The sequence below is a fragment of the Bison bison genome, unplaced genomic scaffold (assembly GCF_000754665.1).
Source record: "Bison bison bison isolate TAMUID 2011002044 unplaced genomic scaffold, Bison_UMD1.0 scf7180017864495, whole genome shotgun sequence".
NCBI lineage: Eukaryota > Metazoa > Chordata > Mammalia > Artiodactyla > Bovidae > Bison > Bison bison.
The window spans coordinates 907,306-927,229 of NW_011495054.1; the positions used below are offsets into that span (position 1 = coordinate 907,306).

General features: G+C 48.2%; 1 protein-coding gene across 1 annotated transcript in view; it reads left to right on the forward strand.

Moving 5' to 3' along the window:
- KSR2 (kinase suppressor of ras 2) overlaps nucleotides 1-19,924 on the forward strand; it is a 429,355-nt gene that overhangs the window by 250,246 nt on the left and 159,185 nt on the right. Inside the window, exon 6 of the mRNA XM_010828829.1 lies at nucleotides 1,067-1,251. Coding sequence (XP_010827131.1) covers nucleotides 1,067-1,251 — 185 coding nt within the window. The remainder of the gene's footprint in view (nucleotides 1-1,066; nucleotides 1,252-19,924) is intronic.

Consider the following 19,924-nt stretch of genomic DNA (forward strand, 5'->3'; position numbering starts at 1 on the left):
AGTGAGGGTAATTTTGGGTGCAGTTTTAAACCAAACTCTCTTCAGCTGATCACATGAGCTCCTGGGGAAGGGCAGAAACATTTCAAAACCAGCCCAAGAGGGACCTTCTATTCAGCTGGGGCTGAGCTAGGGGCTGAGAGTTCCAACAACAGTAATGCTGGGGTCCCACCCTCCAAAGAGCCCACAGTCAGGAGAATTCAAACGCCGTCTGCTAAGTGTCCATCCAGAGCAATCATTTAACAAGCATTTCATGAGCACCGACTGTGTGTCAGGCTCTGTGATGGTTGCCAAAGACAGAAAAACAAAAACAGTACAAAATCATTGCCCTCAAAGATCCGCAGTCCACGTGGGAGAGAGAGTGTGTGTGTGCATGTGTATGCACGGGCAAGCTTAGTTGTATCCAACTCTTTGTGACCCCATGAACTGTAGCCTACCAGGCTCCTCTGTTCATGGGATTTCCCAGGCAAGAAAGCTGGAATGGTTGCCATTTCCTAATCCAGGGAATATTCCCCACCCAGGGATTGAACCTGTGTCTCTTACATTGGCAAGCAGACTCTTTAGCACCGTGCCACCTGGGAAGCCTACAGGAATAAGTCTGGAAAAAATAGGGAAGTGCAGACACAGAGATACATAGAGAATACTTTACAAGGGTGGAGGAGGAGCACCAACCGAAACTAGGAGGAAATGGGGAGTATCAGGGAAGGCTTCCTGGAGGAAGAACACTCAACCCTGGCTGGGATGCACTACCGGTGCCAGGGAAGGCTTCTTGGAGGAGAGGACATGAGAGCCAGAGTTATAAACGACATGTGGGGGTCAACCAGGCAAAGAAGGAGTGGGTCTTTCAGACGATGGGAACAGTGTAAGCCATGGACTGGAGGTGAGGAACAGCACAGAATATAGTGCGGGGAGCCTCGGGAGGGAAAGCGGAAGAGGGTGGCAAGGCCAGGTGGAGATGGGGGGAGGGGGGGGTCGGTGCCGAGTGCTATGGTAAGGAGATAGGGCCTCCGGCTGTCTTTGTGTGTGTGTAGGGATACATTCCCCTCTTCTCTTTCTGTCTCCTTTTCAGAGCCAAGAAGAAAAGCAAGCCCTTGAACCTCAAGATCCACAGCAGCGTGGGCAGCTGTGAGAACATCCCCTCCCAGCAGCGCTCCCCGCTGCTGTCCGAGCGCTCCCTCCGCTCCTTCTTCGTGGGACATGCGCCCTTCCTGCCCTCCACCCCTCCCGTCCACTCCGAGGCCAATTTCTCCGCAAGTAAGTCCTCTGCACCCGTACCCGGGTGGCTGCACCTGCTGCTCTCTGCTCCCGGGGCGCGCCCTCTGCTTTTCCTTCCGTGAAAATACGCCTCATCCGCGCTCCGCCAGGCACCACCCGCTGCGCCACGCAACGCCCCTGCGGATGGTTTCGGAGAAAAGGGGGTGGAATAGGGCGGCCCTGGGCCGTGTGCTGCTAAGTGTCACTAGGCCCGTGTGCCTGCGGGTGTGTAGGCATGACAGCGAGAAGCAAGCTTGCAGGACGTTACAGGAAACAGCAGCCCTTTCTTTCCTGTGCTTCTCAGCTGCCCAGTCACAGGATTCTCCCTGGACACCATGGGCTAAGGCGTCTCTGATTTAATTTTGTAATTTTCTCCCCCACACCGGTGGATGCGTGTAACCTTTACATCTCCATGATGGATTTTCGTTCACACTGGGCTGAGCGGGGCCCGGGGTGGCTTACATTCTGCTGTCATGAGTTTTGCGGCAAAGTGGTTATTACTAGGGGCAGAAATGGAACTTTCTGGTGATCAAGGATGAAGTCTCAGAAGGCGTTTAATCTTTTCTGCCCAGAGACCCGTTTTGCTGAGCAGGCGCAGATGTGGTCAGAGGGGAGCCCCTGAAAAAAGCTCAACCAGTCCTCCAGCCAAGACAATAACTTTATTGCTTGGGAACTTGGGAAGAGGAGGGGGTGCTAGAATGTGGAGAAATAACCCCTTGCCCTTAATACAGCCAGACTGTGTCCACGTGTTGCTACTCTGATAAGTGATAAATGATGCTCACTGAGTAACTAGTATGTGCTAATCAGACACATGTGTGATGTCATTTAGTTCTTGCAACAATCAGTGGTACACATGGATTATTCCCATTGTATAGATGAGGAAATTGAGGCCCAGAGACATCAAAGAATTGCCTAAAGTCACACAGCTATGTAGTTGAGTCAGGATTTGAATCTGATTCCTTCTAACTCCAGAGTATACCAGTTTAACCATCATGCCTGATTTTGTAACCAAGTTCCTCAGATACCCAGCAGGACATCTTTCTCTAAATGTGGGATTCTGTTCTTTATCTTTACATAAAGGTTTTTAAAACTCTTTTTAGGGAGCCCATGGACCTGTTAAGGATTGGATGCAATCTGTTAGTTCTCTCCCTGGAAAACTGCAGATGGAATGTCCAACACAAATGTCTGGAGTCAGGATTGTCAGGTTGAGAAGCTCTGCCTTACCCCGGCTGGATGGCCCAAGCAGAACGGTGAACTCAGTTTACAGTCCACACATGTGTCTCCTGCGTCCACTGCAGGACTCAGTGGAGGGTCTGGTGCCAGAAGAGACTTGTGTGGACATCAGGAGAGGCTCCGGAGCCTGGCTTATCTCGGTGCCCAAGGCTACAGGCCCTGAATCAAGCAAACTAAAATAGTGCTCACGACACACGTAGACGCCAGAAAGCCAGTTTATCAATTTGTCAAGAGAAATCACTGTCAGAGGGATTAGAGACTCTCCATGATGGTGGGTGGGCCTGAGGTGAGCCTGGTCAAGGGAAAGGGGTGATGACATTTGCGGTGAGTATTGGCAGCCGACTGGGGCAGGGCGCCATGGCTCTGGAGGGGGCTGCCTGGGTTCCAGCCCCAGCTCTGTTATTTCTGAGCAGTGTGCTGACCTCCAGCAAGTTAAGAGCCTCTCTGAGCCTCAGTTTCCATAATCTGTGAAATGGGAAAACAATAGCTTCACGTCACAGATGTTTGTGAGGACTGGATGAGCTCATATTTGTCAAATTGCCTGCACAGTGCTTGGCACACAGTAAGCACCTCATAATGGCAGTTGCTATTCTGATGTTTGTTGTCTTCTTCTCCTAGAGTCATTTCCATCCTCTGGCTCCATGATTAATTTTGAGGCTGTAGCTAAATGCCTTTCAGGTCACCCCAGCACCCCCAACCCAACTCCCTTTTGGCCCCAAGAGTGCCTGGAATTTACCTTGGCGTGATGCTGCGCACTGCCTCTGGCAGCCATCTGTCTTCAGGCATCGCCATCATATGAGAGAATGTCAGCATGGCTGCCTCAAAGGGTTTGACCATACCCCTGGACTTTAATTCCAGCCAGAGGAGAAATATCTTGATCTTACCTTAAAAAAAAAAAAAACCAACAGCCGTCAGACTTGCACGTTCAGACCCTTGCTTCTGCCCCAGAGTTTTGCAAGGATTCACCGTAGTTTCCCATTTTCATGCCTGCCCTCATCTCCATCTGGAGGAGACGCTTCCCTGCCTGCCCGTGGGCAGGAGCAGAGTCATCCTGAATTAAAATCAGCTCCCGATACTATGAGGCCCTAGAAGCACAATTTTCTCTCAGGACAGTCCTGGTCCTTGTATGCAGAGAGGCCCCTCCCTGATCTCCCAGGAAGGAGAAAGCTAGCATTTGAGTCTCAGGGAGAGAGCAAGTGTGTAACCCAAGTATTAGCTGGACTCCCATGGACCAGTCGTATTTTCAGTGATCCTAACAAATAGCAGAAGCAGAGGCAGCCTGGTGGAGGAGGCTCCAGATCAGGAAATGAGAAGCTCTCCACTGGATCTTGGTGTTGTCACCAGTGACCCTGTGACCTTTGTCCTCGCTGGGCATGTCAGTGGCATTGTCACAGTTCAGATGCATTGCACTCTTTGGGGGCGGATGTCATTATTCCCATGTTACAGATCAGGAAACTGAGGCTCTGAAAGGCGAGTGATCTTGACCACATTATAGGTATTGAATTCAAACGCAAACTCTAACCTGCATCCCGTCTTCCTTTCTCTCTCTGGGTCTCAGTTTCCCCAACTGTGCAATAAAAGACTCCATGCAAGTCCATTCCGGAGCTCAGGAACTCTAAGGCTAACCCAGGGAGTATGCAGAGCGGCTTTTCTAGGCAGATATTTTGACTCACTCAGAATGCCAGTTTGGGAGTCTCTGGGTCAGGGCTATGGGGAGCACACAGCTGCGGGCACTGGCTCCCCCATACTACCGACAGTCCTGTTCTCACGCCACTCTGAGTTCTAGAGGAGAACTTCCGGCCTCTGGGCCCCAGTGCCAGCCTTCCTCCCCTGACCCGGCTGAGGAAACCTCTGAGGCAGTGTCCCTGCCAGGCTGAGTCCGTCCTCCCGTTTGTCACTGTCAGCTCTGGCTGTGGCTGCGCTGTGAAGGGCGGAGATCCTATGTCCTGTTATCCCCGATGGTAATGCCGGGAGTCAGCATTAGGAAGATTCTGGCTGCAGAGTGGCCGGGCCTTGGACCCGGGGTGCCTAGCCACCTCGAATGAGCTGCAAGAAGGACTTAACCTCCTTGGGGCTGGCCCTGCTTCCCTGGTCTGGGGATGACAGGCAGGGGAAGGGAGGAGAGTAGAAGGAGTCTTGGCTCCTGAGGAATCCATCTCTAAGATTAGCCATGGACAAAACACCAGATATCAGACTCTACTGCTCAGCATGGAGGATGCTGACCCAGGAGTGAACCTGCTTCTCAGAGGAGAGAACCATCACTTACCTCTCCATCCTTGCTGTATTTATTTACTCCGTGCTGCGTTCATGCATGCCACATTGCCCTGTATTGTCTCATTGGATGCCTTCCACCCATGGACCATTTTTGGACCAATAAGCTGTGTGTCTGTGCCACCTTGGAGGGCATCTCTGACCCCCAGCTGACTCAGTTCAGGTAGCCTCTATGATCCCTATAAAGGAGCTTCTTCAGAATGAAAAAAAAAAAATTGCTGCCTACATGGGAACAGTAACTATTCATCACCATTCGATACCGGATGGTGGAAGTGATTTGGGGATTATAGCAACCAAGTGGTGGCTGACGTATCATTGGGCACATCACTGAGCCCCGTGGGTCTAGTTCTACCCAGCAAAGATGGTAGTGAGGGTAAAATGAGGAAATCGTGTGAATTTCCTAGCATGGGGGCCAGAACTTAAAGCATTAAGTCTCAATGAAGGGTCGCTTGGGGAGCTCTTGCTGTACATTAGGTGATGGAATAGCTTGTAACAATGAGGAAAATGCCGATAATAATAGCAGTCGGCATTTATTGTGTGTTGACAATGTCCCAAGCTTCATCAATTCAGGCAAAGCAATTTATTTGTGTTGTTTTGTTTAAGCTTCATAGTCCTCCATTGGGTAGGTACTCTTCAGTTCAGTTCAATTCAGTCGCTCAGTCATGTCTGACTCTTTGCGACCATGGACTACAGCGCACCAGGCTTCCTATTATGATGCCCATTTTACAGATGAAGAAGCTGGGGCTGAGATTTAAGTCATCGCCCCAAGGTCACAGGCCAGGAATGGGATGGAGTTTGCTCTCATTCAGAATCTGCCAAATCTGCAACACTGGCATGTGAAATGGCAACACCTTTTCCACTGAAACTTCTTTGTTCAGCAAGTAGGGAGCTTACCTTGTTCAAAGTTTCTCTGTGGCACCCTTGCCTCATTGGGAGACTGTGTGATGGGGGCCAGTCTTGCTCCAAGGATGCCTCTTGTTCCACCAGAGCACAGTGCTTGCTCAACAATCAGCACCCATGCTGGCTAGCAGACTGTTACCCCTCCGGACTCCAGTGTTTATATTCAGGGGATCCAACGTCCCAGGCAGTGGCCATCCCTGTGGGCAGGGGGCAGGCAGCTGCAGAACGCACCCAAAAGATGTCATCCTGAACATCTTTGGTAGAAGATGAGGGGTGATGGGGACTTCTTTTGCCACCTGCAGTTTTGGGGGTGTTTATTAGCTCTCTGGCTGGGTGGGTGGGTACTTCAGGGCAGCAGCTGCCAGAATGAACAAGTGACTGATGATACCTGGACATCCCCATCTTGGTCCTGAACACCAGCTGCAGTTGGATATGAGACCCCGGTCTTATGAAATAGTCCTTCACCAGGTGTTTGAAGGACAGCATGCCCTGGCCTTGCCCCGTCTCACTGTGCCCTCTCATCTCTTTTCCAAGAAGCTCCTGTTCTTTGTTCCAGAGACACAGCAACAGGCAGCTGACCCTCAGCTGAGGGCCTGGCCTTGTGTGCCTTGGCAGGATGAGTCAGAAGCCCAGTTTGTTAGGGAGGCAGCCGAAGGTAGCAATAAAGACTGATGAAGCCGAGCTGCGGACTCCCAAGAAACCAGCCACTGGAAGGGTTATAAAGAGACTCGGGATGGGGGTGCATTATATAATGGGGTTTAATGAGGCTTGAGGCCAAGGTTCATTACCGCCACCCCCTGGAAGAGGGGGAAGAGGAGCGTGTGCTTTGACAAAATTTGACTGCCTGAACCACGTTCTCATCTCAGAATCGGGAGAAATTTTGAGAAATTTGAGTCTGACCTGGCTCAGTGGTGGCATATCCAAGGGGAAGACATGATATCCCATACGAGTGACCCAAAGGACTTTTCTCCCCTAGAGTGAGCCAGCGGAAGTCCTGCTCCCCACACCCGTACCCAAGAGACCCAGGAAGCGCCCATGTCCCATGCCACCTGGCATCTTCGTGGTATTTTAGAAACTGAGATCCCAGCGGGTTGCTAACACTTACTGACCATCTGCCTGCCACTTGCCAGGCAGGTGCTGCTGTAGGTGCTTTATAGGCTCTCAGATGTGTGTACCTGGGAGCAAGTGAAATGGTACAGAAAGATTCATAATGAGGACTTCTGTCCCTCTCATCATCCCTCTCCCAGTCCTGCTTTTAAAAAATGCTTTCCGTGTCTGCTGCTGCTGCTGGACTCACACAATTTAAGCTAGGTTATAACCGCTTTGTTGTTCTCAAAGCATGTCTCAGACCAGCACCATCCCAAAGCTTGTGAGAAATGCAAATTCTTACTCTTCTCCTTCCAGACCCACTGAATCAGTACCCCTGGGGAGGGTCCAGACTTCTGTATTTTCACCAGCCCTTTAGGGTATTCTGCACTTGAACATTTGAGAATCACCCGATTATATCTCTCTCTCTTTTATGGGAAATAGTTTCAAGCTTACAGAAAAGTTGCAAAAACAATACAAAGGTTTCCTGTACCCCCTTAGCTCAGAGTCATTAGTTTTTATCATTTCTTTACATTTGCTTCTTCTCTCCAATCCCCCACCCCGCCCCCAACCTCAGTTTCTCTTTCCATCTCTCTCCCTCCCTCTCTCTCTTTCTCTCCTTTCTGTGGACCATTCGAGACTAGGTTGCATATTCTCTTACATAACCACACCAGATTTAGTAAACTTGATATTGAATCAAGACTTTCATCTGACCATCTTCCAATTTCAGCAATTTGTCTCAATAGCATCCTTTATAGTATTTTTTTTTCTGGTGCAGGATCCAATCTGAGGTCACATACTACATTCAGCTGTTTTGTTGACCTTGGACAGTTCTTTAGCCCTCGTCATTTTGACTTTGACATTTTCGAAGAGTAGGGACCAGCCACATAACAGAATGTCCCTCAGTTTAGGTTTGTCTCACGTTTCCTTGTGGTTAGACTTGGGCTGTGCAGCTTTGGTGGGACTTCTACTCAAGTGGTGCTGTGTTTTACTTCAGTTCAGTTCAGTTCAGTTCAGTCGCTCAGTCGTGTCCGACTCTTTGCGACCCCATGAATCGCAGCACGCCAGGCCTCCCTGTCCATCACCAACTCCCTGAGTTCACTCAGACTCACGTCCATCGAGTCAGTGATGCCATCCAGCCATCTCATCCTCTGTCGTCCCCTTCTCCTCCTGCCCCCAATCCCTCCTAGCATCAGAGTCTTTTCCAATGAGTCAACTCTTCGCATGAGGTGGCCAAAGTACTGGAGTTTCAGCTTTAGCATCATTCCTTCCAAAGAAATCCCAGGGCTGATCTCCTTCAGAATGGACTGGTTGGATCTCCTTGCAGTCCAAGGGACTCTCAAGAGTCTTCTCCAACACCACAGTTCAAAAGCATCAATTCTTCGGCGCTCAGCATTCTTCACAGTCCAACTCTCACATCCATACATGACAACTGGAAAAACCACAGTCTTGACTAGACGGACTTTTGTTGGCAAAGTAATGTCTCTGCTTTTGAATATGCTATCTAGGTTGGTCATAACTTTCCAGTGCAGCCCTATTCTCTGTGGGCCAGGGCTTCCAGACCTTTAGCTTTTAAAAAAAAAAACAAAAACAGTCTGAGACCATGATGTTGATGAGAAAGCTCCAAATTTTAAAATCTAAGCACCCAGTGAAAAATCTTTCAACCGTGTGTGAACCAGTTTAAATAGTCCCACAGGCTTGTGGGTCCTACTTGGTCTTGGGTTTCCCAGTTTTAACCTCTGTTCTAGAATCATGGAGGTCAGAACAGATAGGTACCTCAAAAATAACCAAGTCTAAGCCCTCGTTTTTACAGATGTAGAAAATGAGACCAGAGAGCAGAAAGGACTTGCCCAGGGTTACAGAGCTGGGTTTGAACCCAGGTCTCCTGATGCCCAGCTAATGGTTCTCTCTGTTACACCAAGATGGATGGAAAACTGAAGCTTCATAAAGGTTTGTGCTGAAAGTGCCACAGAGGAAGGGAACAGTGCCTTTGATTAAAAGGCAATGTATTTTGTATGTATGAAGGGCTAATGATGTGTGGGGTGTGTGTGTGTGTGTGTGTGTGTGCATGTGAATATGTACATTTTATGTGAGGCCACTATTGGGTTTTTATCAACTCCTTCTCTGATGTGCCCATATATTTTGTAATTCCTGCCTTAGCACAAACAGTTTGGGCTCAGCATGCAGTGTGGACAGCCTTAGACCTTTTGTTATGATTGCTCTCACCAGGAACTGTGGCAGCAAAAATTGGTTGGTAAGTGGTTGGCACTTGGAACTGGGTGGGGGAGTCATTTGTGCCTCTTGGAGTGAGTCCTGATCCCCAGTCAGGTACGCATTGTCGGCACGGACATCCTGTTTCTGTGTCTGATTGTGCCTTTGTCCCACCAACAGCCCCTCCTGCACAAATAAATATTTTTGAACAGACAGTACCATTTTTGAGCATGCACTTTGGGGCCAACATTGTGAGTCTATAGCTACCCAGGAGCTTGAAGGCAAAGTAGAAAAGATTCTGCTTGTTGCTCTTCAGAGCTGCTGAGCTGGATGGTTTTGGCATCACTGAGGCAGGAACTGAAGTTGCTAGACTTCAATGCAGTCTTTGTATTTTATGGATGTTTTTCCTGACCAGAGAAGCAGGTGTCCAAGCAAAATTCTGCCAAAAACTTTTGTTAATCAGAAAATAAGCAGGTCTTTATTGCTTCATGATAGTGGTTGTATGGACGTATGGCTTTGTTACAAATGACAGTAAACAAACTTGGCTTTTTTTTTTAAAACTGTGAATGTGATTTATTGGCACATGTAAGTGAAAAGTCCAGGGGTTGTGTGAGCTTCAGGCATGGCTCGATCTAGGGGCTCAGTTCATGTCAGGACTCTGTATCTCTCAGCTCTGCTTCTCTCCAGGGTAGCTTCACTTTTAGGCTTTCATGTGGTGACTATATGGCCTCAGAAGTTCCAGTCCTTTCCCTCTTCTGGTCCATAGTAAAGGAGTGAGATTGTTTAAGTCTGAGATTCACTGAGTCAACCAGCATGACCATGTGCTCACCTCTGAACCAATCAGTGGAGTCAGGGGAATGGGGTGGAAACTTACTCGTTTAATCCTGAGCTGTGATTTTTACTTTGGGGCTTAGAAATGGAATCTTTTTTGCCTAAAAAGGGAACATGAATGCTGGGGAAGCTGACAACCAGTGCCCATTAGAGTAGAAATGAGCAACAATGGTCCCTGTCCTCAAAAGCTTTGAGGAGCACCTTTCTGGCCAAATTAGTTCATGATCCAAGTTAGTGGGGACTTGTCCCCACTACTGTACAGAAAGCTCTTTCCTATTTCTGAGGGTCTCCCTTGGGCTGTATTTCTCAGTGATCCCTGGCAAGGAATTTCTTTTCTATCCCTCTGACACTCCTGTGGTGGGGTCTCCAGGAAGCACACAGCCTGTCAGGGAAGGTTAACCCATGGTTCCAGGTGGAGACTCAGCTCCACTCACAATTTGAAGCCATAGCATCTTGGTATTAGCCAGGCATGGGATGGAGAGTTGGACAAACCTGGGTTTGAATCTCATCTCTGCCACTTATTGCCTAACATCTCTGAGCCTCAGTTTCCCCATCCTCAGTCCATTGCTCATGGACTAGTTATTAGGATTTGAAATAAAAGGAAGCTGAGCACTGTGCCTGTTGCTTAGACCTGTTTTTCTGTGGTCGTCAATACTATCATGTAGGGTTTGGGTTTCAGTCAGCTTTGATCCTCCCTGGTTTCTGCTGGACATCGGTCCAAACCACCCCCGTCACCCACACCACACCTGAATGGAACCATCACTACTGATTGAATGCCGGACGAGTAAAGTGTGATACTGAGCGACTTAGTCCTTGTGGGCTTTTCTGGTCCTTGTGCCCATACCTGCCTTAAATGACATGTCCTTTGCTAATTCTAACAACAGAAGGTTTTCTTTTCACGGACATAGAGTCCACTCTTCTCATCCCCAGGACTGTGCCCCCCAACTCCCCTCCTGATGACCTTTTCCATCACTCACATGACACAGGCTGTCCTGTTCTAGGATGTAGCTCTGATAACTCTCATCTTCCTCCCAGACATTTTGTCTGTTACTCCTTTTGAGTGGGGCTTCCCTGGTGGTTCAGCGGTTGAGTCTGCCCTCCAGTGCAGGAGATGCAGGAGACATGGTTTCAGTCCCTGGGTCAGGAAGATCCCCTGGGAGAGGAAATGGTCACCCACCCCGGTATTCTTGTCTGAAAAATCCCGTGGGCAGAGGAGCCTGGCAGGCCACAGTCCATGGGGTCATGAAGAGTCAGACACGACCTAGTAACTGACCATGTACACACTCCTTCTCAACGGGGAGAGTCGCCCGTTGCCTCCTGGGCCTCAGGTGGACCTGTCCCCGCCCCACCCCTGCTGGCCTGGGCACACCGTCTTACTGGTCATGGGTGCACACCCTTGCTCGAATGCCCCACCCCACCAGCATCCAGGCAGGATCTGGGCACCTGTGTTTCATTCCAGGCACTTTCTTCTCAGCTGGGATATGAGTGCCAAGTGTCTCACTGTGCTCCACGCTGCTCTGTCCGAGACCCCTGTTAAGCGATTCTCCCCTCGGCTGAAAGTCAGGGCATCACCAGCAGGCGTGATGGACACGGTGCTGCCCCCAACTCCTCCCTTCTCTGCTTTCTCTCCTCCCTCTCTTTCTCCATCCTGTCTGTCTCTCTGGATTGGTCAGCCTCTTTTTCTGTTGGTTTCCCCTGGGAACATTGTCACCCTCCTCTTTTCTCCCGTGGTGTCACCTTCACACTTTCAGTCCCCCTCCGTGCTCTACCCCTTGCTGACGTCCCCTCTCTCTCTTCTCCTCTGTCTTTCTGTCCTCACCCTGCTGTCTCCAGTTACCCACCTTCCCAGCCTGACTCTTCCAGCCACTCTGTGCTGCGTTCCTTGATAGAGGTGATCTGGATTTGGTGGCTTGGGGGCTGGAGAGAGGGACGACTACCCCCCCCGCCAAGAAAAAAACCCCAAAGTGCCTGTCTCTTAGGGATTCATTACAAATCGTAGGGGTAGACGGCAGAAGGGTCCTGTCTGGGGCAGGGGCTGGCCTGCCTCTTCTGGGTGAACCCCCACTGCTGATCCCATCATGACAGAACTGGGGTCTTAGGTCCTTAGATGCTAATTGGCATGGCTCAGCCTGCTTCCAGCCAGGGTCGTGATTTTCTGTTTCCCCAAGCCTTCCATGCTGCATTTGGCCTCAGCATTTTCTGGAAACCCCAGGAGACAGAGTATTTAGGCCAGGGCTCAGCAATTTTTTCTGTGACCAGAGAGCAAATATTTCCAGCTTTGCAAGTCAACAGTCTCAACTACTAACTCTTCAATAGTAGCATGAATATAGCCTTATGTAACCAAAGGGGTAGGGCTGTGTCCCAGTAAAGCTTTATTTATAAAACAGGGGGTGGGCTAACTTGGGCTCAGACTTGGAAGCTAAACAAGACCTGTTTTCACCTCCCAGCTCTGCCCCCTACTGGCAAGGAGACCTTGGGCGAGTGAGGTCTCTGAGCTGCTGTTTCTCATCTGCAAAGTTAGGAGAACATTTGGGCTTCCCTCATAGGGTGGTTTTAAGATTACATGAGAGAATGCCTGTAAATGGCTAGCACAGGGTCAAGCACATGGTGAGCAGGCAATAAATATCAGCAATTGTTATATATATAATGTTACTAATATGTGTACATGTTATATAGAACACTCATATATATGTTATATACATTACATACATATACACACACAGACACACACACAGACATACACATATGCTCCACGAGTTGCAGTTGTTTTCTGTGATGGATTTGGAATTACAGGAAGAACCAAAACAGTGTGGTTTTTGGTGAGGCTTCTGCACCCACCTTACTTAATGAGGCTACTTCACAGTTGGTCCTCACGAGAAGCCAGGGCTTTAATCCAGGACCCATTTCCTGTGTCAGGGCTGCCATACCCACCACCCAGTTCGTCCACGTTGGGGTGATTGCCGTTCACAACCCCTTCCATGCAGCATGGGATTCAGTTTCCAGTGACAGTGAGTGGAGAGACAGACTATGAAATCAAGATTTGCACCAGGGCCAGTACAGCCTCTGCTCATATGTAAACTTAATCCCAAGAGCAGATACATGGTTTGGGAGACCCAGGCGTCTAGACAGAGGAAACAGTCCTTACTTACCCAGTTTCACTTCCTTTTGAAATCCCATAGAATCTGGACAAAAAAGTGGGTTTTGTTTTTTTTTAAACAAAAGAGAGTAGGGGTTGCTGGTGAAAGAAGAGTACCTGGCTTAGACGCCTCCAAGACTGCATTCATCAGGGCTTTTTCTGATGCAGAGACCTTCCACATACTGGCTTCAGAAGATAAAAGGGAAGTTGCTGGTGTAGGTACTGGGGGGGAAAAAAGCCTAGACAAGGTCTTCAGGGATGGATGGGTCCAGAAGCCAGTGTCATCAGATCATGTTCTTTTTGTCTCTCATCTCACATTATGCTTTCCTTTTTATGGGTTTCATTCTCAGGTAGGCTTTCCCTTCATTGTAGCCTTTGGCTGGCCCAGATTTCCATCCTTATAGATCTCAGCGCATCAACCCCTTGAACCAACTGGATTGCAGTTAAGGGGATAGATCTCCAGGGAACACCAGGGTGATGAAACATCCAGAATAGGGATGCTGAGCAGACAAGAGCAACAACTGCTCCTACAAAACTGTCTGTGGGTTGAGTACCTGTGATTCAGTCTCTCACTTGTTTCTCTCCTCATTGAGGAGCCAGGGGAAATATGAATGATTGGTAAATCAGAAAAAGAGCGTGAACCTATTTGATGAGTTCCGCTTCCCTTTCTGTTTACTTGAGATTCCCACTTTCAGAGGATGTCAGGAATCTTTTCCCCTTCAGTCAGCCATGAAATAAGAAGGAACTCAGTGGTTCCATGGAGAAGGCAACGGCACCCCACTCCAGTACTCTTGCCTGGAAAGTCCCATGGATGGAGGAGCCTCGTAGGCTGCGGTCCATGGCGTCGCTAGGAGTCGGATGCGACTGAGCAGCTTCACTTTCACTTTTCATTTTCATGCACTGGAGAAGGAAATGGCAACCCACTCCAGTGTTCTTGCCTGGAGAATCCCAGGGACAGGAGAGCCTGGTGGGCTGCCGTCTATGGGTTGCACAGAGTCAGACACGACTGAAGCGACTTAGCAGCAGCAGCAGCAGCAGTGGTTCCAACCCTGACTGTACATCCCAGTCACCTGGGCAGGGAGGGCTTTTCAAAATCCTAATTCCAAGGCTGCAGCCCCTGTCCGGTGATACCAGAGTCACTGGAAGGTGAGGCCCAGGCACCAATACTTTTCAGTGCTCCCTGGGTAATTACAATGTGCAGCCAACATCAAGAACCACAGATCCAGCTGGAGTGGCCAGCATATTCAGAAGCTATCCTAGACAGGCGGAGGTAAGTTCTTGTAGGATTTTCTGAAGACCTACGTCATCTCTGTGGATACTGGGAACTGTCTTCTCGTCTCAAGCTTTAGAATTAAATAGAAGACAGGTTTTGGTCTGCAGTGTGACCCATGTGATTTACAGGTGTTGGGCCCCTGCTGGGGCCATGATTCACCACTGCTGTTCCTGCTTGCTAGCACACTGATTACTGTTAGATTATCTGGTTTCCTTGCTGCATCTTAAGCTGGGCCGACACTGAGGCAGCAACATGGGATTTTGAAAGCATATATGCGGAGGTGGAGAAAGTGGGTGGGCGGACAGGTGTGAAAGACAGACAGGACTGTGGTTCCTGGGGTGGATGACAGACAGATCAGCTTATGGCAACAGGGCCAATGAGGAGACTTGGACACCTGTCCTGCTGCTGCTACTGCTAAGTCGCTTCAGTTGTGTCTGACTCTGTGCGACCCCATGGACTGCAGCCCACCAGGCTCTCCTGTCCCTGGGATTCTCCATGCAAGAACCTGGAGTGGGTTGCCATTTCCTTCTCCAAGGCATGAAAGTGGAAAGTGAAAGTGAAGTCGCTCAGTCGCGTCCGACTCTTAGCGACCCCATGGACTGCAGCCTACCAGGCTCCTCCATCCATGGGATTTTCCAGGCAAGAGTACTGGAGTGGGGTGCCATTGCCTTCTCCAGAGAGCTTCAAATATCTGCAGTTCTCCTCTTAGGCTCATTCAGTGCTGGTGACGGGCTTACAAAATCAGGAGCTATGCAGAAGCATCTGAACCTCCTCTTATTGAGTGAGAGGAAACCCTGGAAGGTCCTGTATTGGTTCAAATGGATCAGCTGTTCAAGAGTCTCTTTCCCATCCCAGTCTCTGAGGCTGGGCCTGGAATCTGGGAATTGAACAAGCACCCTTGAAGTATGCCCCAGTTTGGGACCTGGGGCTGTTTTTAACTGGCTTCCAGCTAGATAAAAGAAATAAGGACAAGGAACAAATTGTGTTTCCACGAAGTATGTTAGTGAGCTAAATAAGCAGCTTTTTAGTTTGAGATTGTTGTTATTCAGTCACTCAGGTGTGTCCGATTCTGCGATCCCATGGACTGCAACAGGCCAGGCTTCCTTGTCCTTCACTATCTCCCGGAGTTTGCTCAAACTCATGTCCGTTGAGTCAGTGATGCCATCCAACCATCTCATCCTCTGTCTCCCCCTTCTCCTCCTGCTCTCAATCTTTCCCAACATCAGGGTCTTTTCCAATGAGTCAGCTCTTCACATCAGGTGGCTAAAGTATTGGAGCTTCAGCTTCCAATGAATATTCGTTCAGGACTGATTTCCTTTAGTTTGAGATAATATCCATCAAAATTTTTTGGTATTAATATCCTTTTTAAAGTGAAATGATGGGTAATTATAGATGGTGATTTTTTTGTTTTGTTTTTACATAGCATCCTTTCTTAGAAACAGACATTGCTAACTGTAAGCTGTCTCCTGTTTATTAAATATTCTGGTCTGTAAAATTCAAGTCAGGAACTCTTTCTCTAGATTGGAGTTTAAAGGTTGATTATTAATATTATTGAACCAAAGCTCCTTCTTCAAAAAGAAGCTCATGTAACCCCTTACTGTATGAATCAGCAGACGAAAGGGAAGTTGTTCTGGGTTTTGTAAACCAAGGAGCCTGATGTTCCATGTCCTGGCCCTCCCCTCAATGATGGCTTTGGAGATACTTCTTTGAAATTCAATTTGGAACTGCTATCTCAGAAATTTCTTTGAATGATTTGAATGGGAAACCTGAGGCCTTAGGATGGAGAGCATTCTCTCAAACTCCTGATTCCTAATTGGGTCCAGTCATCCCAAGGGTTCATGTCACTGATGAATTAAAAAGACTCTCCCATCCCCCACCAACCCCAGACTGGACTTAGCACCTAGTAGGTATTGGGGGCATCATCTTCATTGTAACAACCCCTATTTTCTCACTTTGAAAATGAGAAGAACATAGCCCAGGGAAGTGACATGACTTTCTCAGGGTCACCAAGAAGGAGGAAGGACTTGGGGTCAGGACTTGGTTTACCTTGAGGTCCAGAGCACCTTTCCGTTTTCCCTTATGGGACAAAGCTGGCTCTGGCGTCTCGGAGGGAGCTTCGAAAATATTAAGGAACTATGGCTTTTCTGATAGTATAACGTATGAGTCTGTCTCTTCAAGAGTCATTCCTCCATCTGTCCATTCAACCAAAAATATTTCAGATTGCCTTCTCCTTGTGTGGGTACCAGGGATACGAGGATGTGTAGACATTCAAGATCTCCGTCTTCACGGAGCAGCCAGACTGCTGGGGGAAACAGATATAAAGAGCCACTAGCTATGGCAGTGATGAAAGCTGCGAGTGAATGTCCAGGATGCTATGCAAATTAAAACAGGAGCGATGATGGCAGTGGGCGGAGCAGGGATGTCTAGTCCAGCTGAGGAACCAGGGAAGGCTTCCAAGAGCATGGGCTGTTTATGCTGAGACTTGAAGGCTAGATGGGGCCCGTCAGATAATGTAATGGACATCCATTTAAGGCAGAAAGAACAGCCTGGGCTGAAAGAGTTGGACAGGTTTCAGGAACCCAGGAGCCTGTGGATGAGGCATGGCAGAGAAAAAGAGGTGAACAGGAGCGCAGATCCGGAATTTTGGTTTAGTGTATCGGGTTTAGTGCTAAGGGAAGCTTTTAAGCCTCAGGTCTCAGGCACTGACTCACCTGTGCTGTTTCACCCTTCCCTTTGATGGCATCTCCTGCTCTCTGACCGGAGAAGGCAATGGCACCCCACTCCTGCCTGGAAAATCCCATGGATGGAGGAGCCTGGTAGGCTGCAGTCCATGGGGTTGCTGAGGGTCGGACACGACTGAGCGACTTCACTTTCACTTTTCACTTTCATGCACTGGAGAAGGAAATGGCAACCCACTCCAGTGTTCTTGCCTGGAGAATCCCAGGGACAGGGGAGCCTGGTGGGCTGCCGTCTATGGGGTCACACAGAGTCAGACACGACTGAAGTGACTTAGCAGCAGCAGCAGCAGCAGCTCTCTGACAGGTGGGTCTGTTATGGGTTGAATTGAGATCCCCTCAAAAATATGTTGTAGTCCTAGCCCCTCAGGATAGAACATGCTCATATTTGGAAAGGGAGTCATTGCAGGTATAATTAGCCAAGTTACTATGAGGTCATAAAAGAGCAGGGCAAGCCTTTCATCCAACATGACTGGTAATCCTTCTAAGAAGAGGGAAATTTGGACACCAAGGCAGAAACCAACAAGGGGAATGACACATGAAAATGGAGGCAGAGACTGGAGGGGCACAGCTGCAAACAAAGGGGCCCCCAAGGTTGACGACCACCCCCAGAAACTGAAGGAGACAAGGAAGGATTGCGTTTAGTCGTGATTTCAAATTTCTGGCCTGTAAAAGCATGAGACAATACCTCTCCACTGTTGGAAGCCACCCAGCTTGGGGCACTCTGTTACAGCAGCCCCCGGACAGTAACAGGCGTCTCTAAGGGCTACATCTTCAGCCCTGACGTATGCGAGTGTCATGCTCATGAGTCAGTCTCCTGGTGACTGTATAATTGGTCTGGGAGTAAACTGGGTGCTTTTTGGGAAAATGACATGAGTTTTTCTCAGCTGTGAAATTGCTCGTCAATCAGTGCGTTCGAGTGATCACCTCGCAGATGGCCTCCTAGTGACCATAAAGAGTTAGTGCCGCTTCCCAAGATGGCCTGGTGGCTCCCTGGATGGCCGTTTGCCACAGAAGAGAGTCTGGACATGCAGCCCACGGGGCCTCTTGGCGGAGGAGAGGGTGGGAGCCAATTAGGCACAGCTGTTGCCGCCCACCCTCAGGCGCACGTGTCCATACTGCCTGCAGCACCATGGGAATAAGCTCTTCGGAATCAGCCACTGTCCCAGCCCAGAAAGCCTCAGTGGCAGCCCCATTGTACCTATTGTCACCCCATGTGGTGATTTGATGGTAAACTGGGTACGGCGCCTCTTAATTCACAAAGGATGTGAGTCTGATGCTGGCGTCTACGTAATGAGTGTTGGAAGGATTGGAAACTCCCCAGTGTGAGCCGGGGCCTGTGATCCCTCACTGTGCAGTGTTGGCAGGGTTAGTCAACCTCTCTGAGACTCAGTGTCCCCATTGGAAAGTGAAGATTATGCTACTTCCCCACACAGTAATATGATAAAGATTAGATTCAAGAATGGATGGCTAAGTGGCTTCTATCCTGAAGAATTCTGCCCCATTGGGGAAGGCTGTTTGAAGGAGTTGCTAGGCAGGCTGACAGAGGCTTTAAAAAAAATGTATTGAAGCACAGTTGATTTACAATATTGTCTTAGTTTCAGGTATATAGATTTATACATATTATATATATATATATTACAATATATATTCTTTTTCAGAGTCTTTTCCATTGTACATTATTACAAAATGTCATGTAGTTCCCTGTGCTATACAGTAGGTCTTTGTTGGTTATCTATTTTATATATGTGTATATGTTAACCCCAAACTCTTAATGTATCTCCCCATCTTTCCCCTTTGTTTTCTATGTCTCTGAGTCTGTTTCTGTTTTGTAAAAAGTTCATTTGCTTTTTTTTAAGATCCCACATGTAAGTGATATCATACGATATTTGCCTTTCTCTTTCTGACTTACTTCACTTAGTAGCATAATTTCTAGGTCCATCTGTGTTGCTGCAAATGGCAATATTTCATTTTTGGTGGCTCAGTAATATTCCATTGTGTGTGTGTGTGTGTGTGTGTGTGTATACACACACACATACACATACATATATATGTATATATTCCACATCTTCTTTATCCACTCATCCTGAGAGAGGTTTGCGTGAAGCCCCCCACCCCTCTGTTTGGGGTTCATGGTAGAAAACATCCTTTGATCTTACTGAAAATGACTGATGAGTGGTGGCTGCAGTTGAGATCTCCCAGCCCAATGTTGTTCTGGGTATTGTTCTTACTGTTTTTTCCTTTCTGTAAAATATTTACAAAATATATATCCCAAATGAAAAATAGTGTATTTGCATATATACATAATACATATGTGTATGTTTACAATCTATATACACTCAAAAGAAAAATATTACAAGCTTAATGCAATATTTTAAGATAACAGGCGGACAGACTACAGTGTGTGGGCCAGCCGTCAGTTTTTGTTAATAAAGTTTTATTCAAACCAGGGAGTATCAAGTGAGGCAAGGTCATGTAAGTGCTTATATAAAAGTTGGCTATTTTGTTTCTAGTGGATTTTTTGCGCTCAGTTCAAAATGCCGCGTCAAAATATTTTTATCTTGACACCTGAGTGTTTTGGCCACCTCCTTAAATTCCTGCAGGCTAATGCCCCTAGTCCTTCCCCTAGTCCCAGCCCTGATAATACAGCTCAGGAAACCAAACTTGAATTTGAGAATAGGGCATCTCAGGCTCCTGTTTATGTGCATTCCTCTTCTGTTCCCCTGAGGGACTGACAGCATCCTGGGTTTGTCTCACCAGTCTTGCTTTTCTTTGTGGGCTACCTCACATTTGCAAGTCCCTAAACAATACATAGTTTAGTTTTGCATGAATTTGACTTCACAGAAATGGAATCATCCCTCACATATTCTGTGGCTTTTCCCCCATGAAAACTCTGGTTTTTAGATGCATTCAGGTCTATATAAATAATTGTAGATCATTTTCATACTGTCACATCCTGTGTTTCACCAACTCTAAAGACGCACATGTCCCCCCACA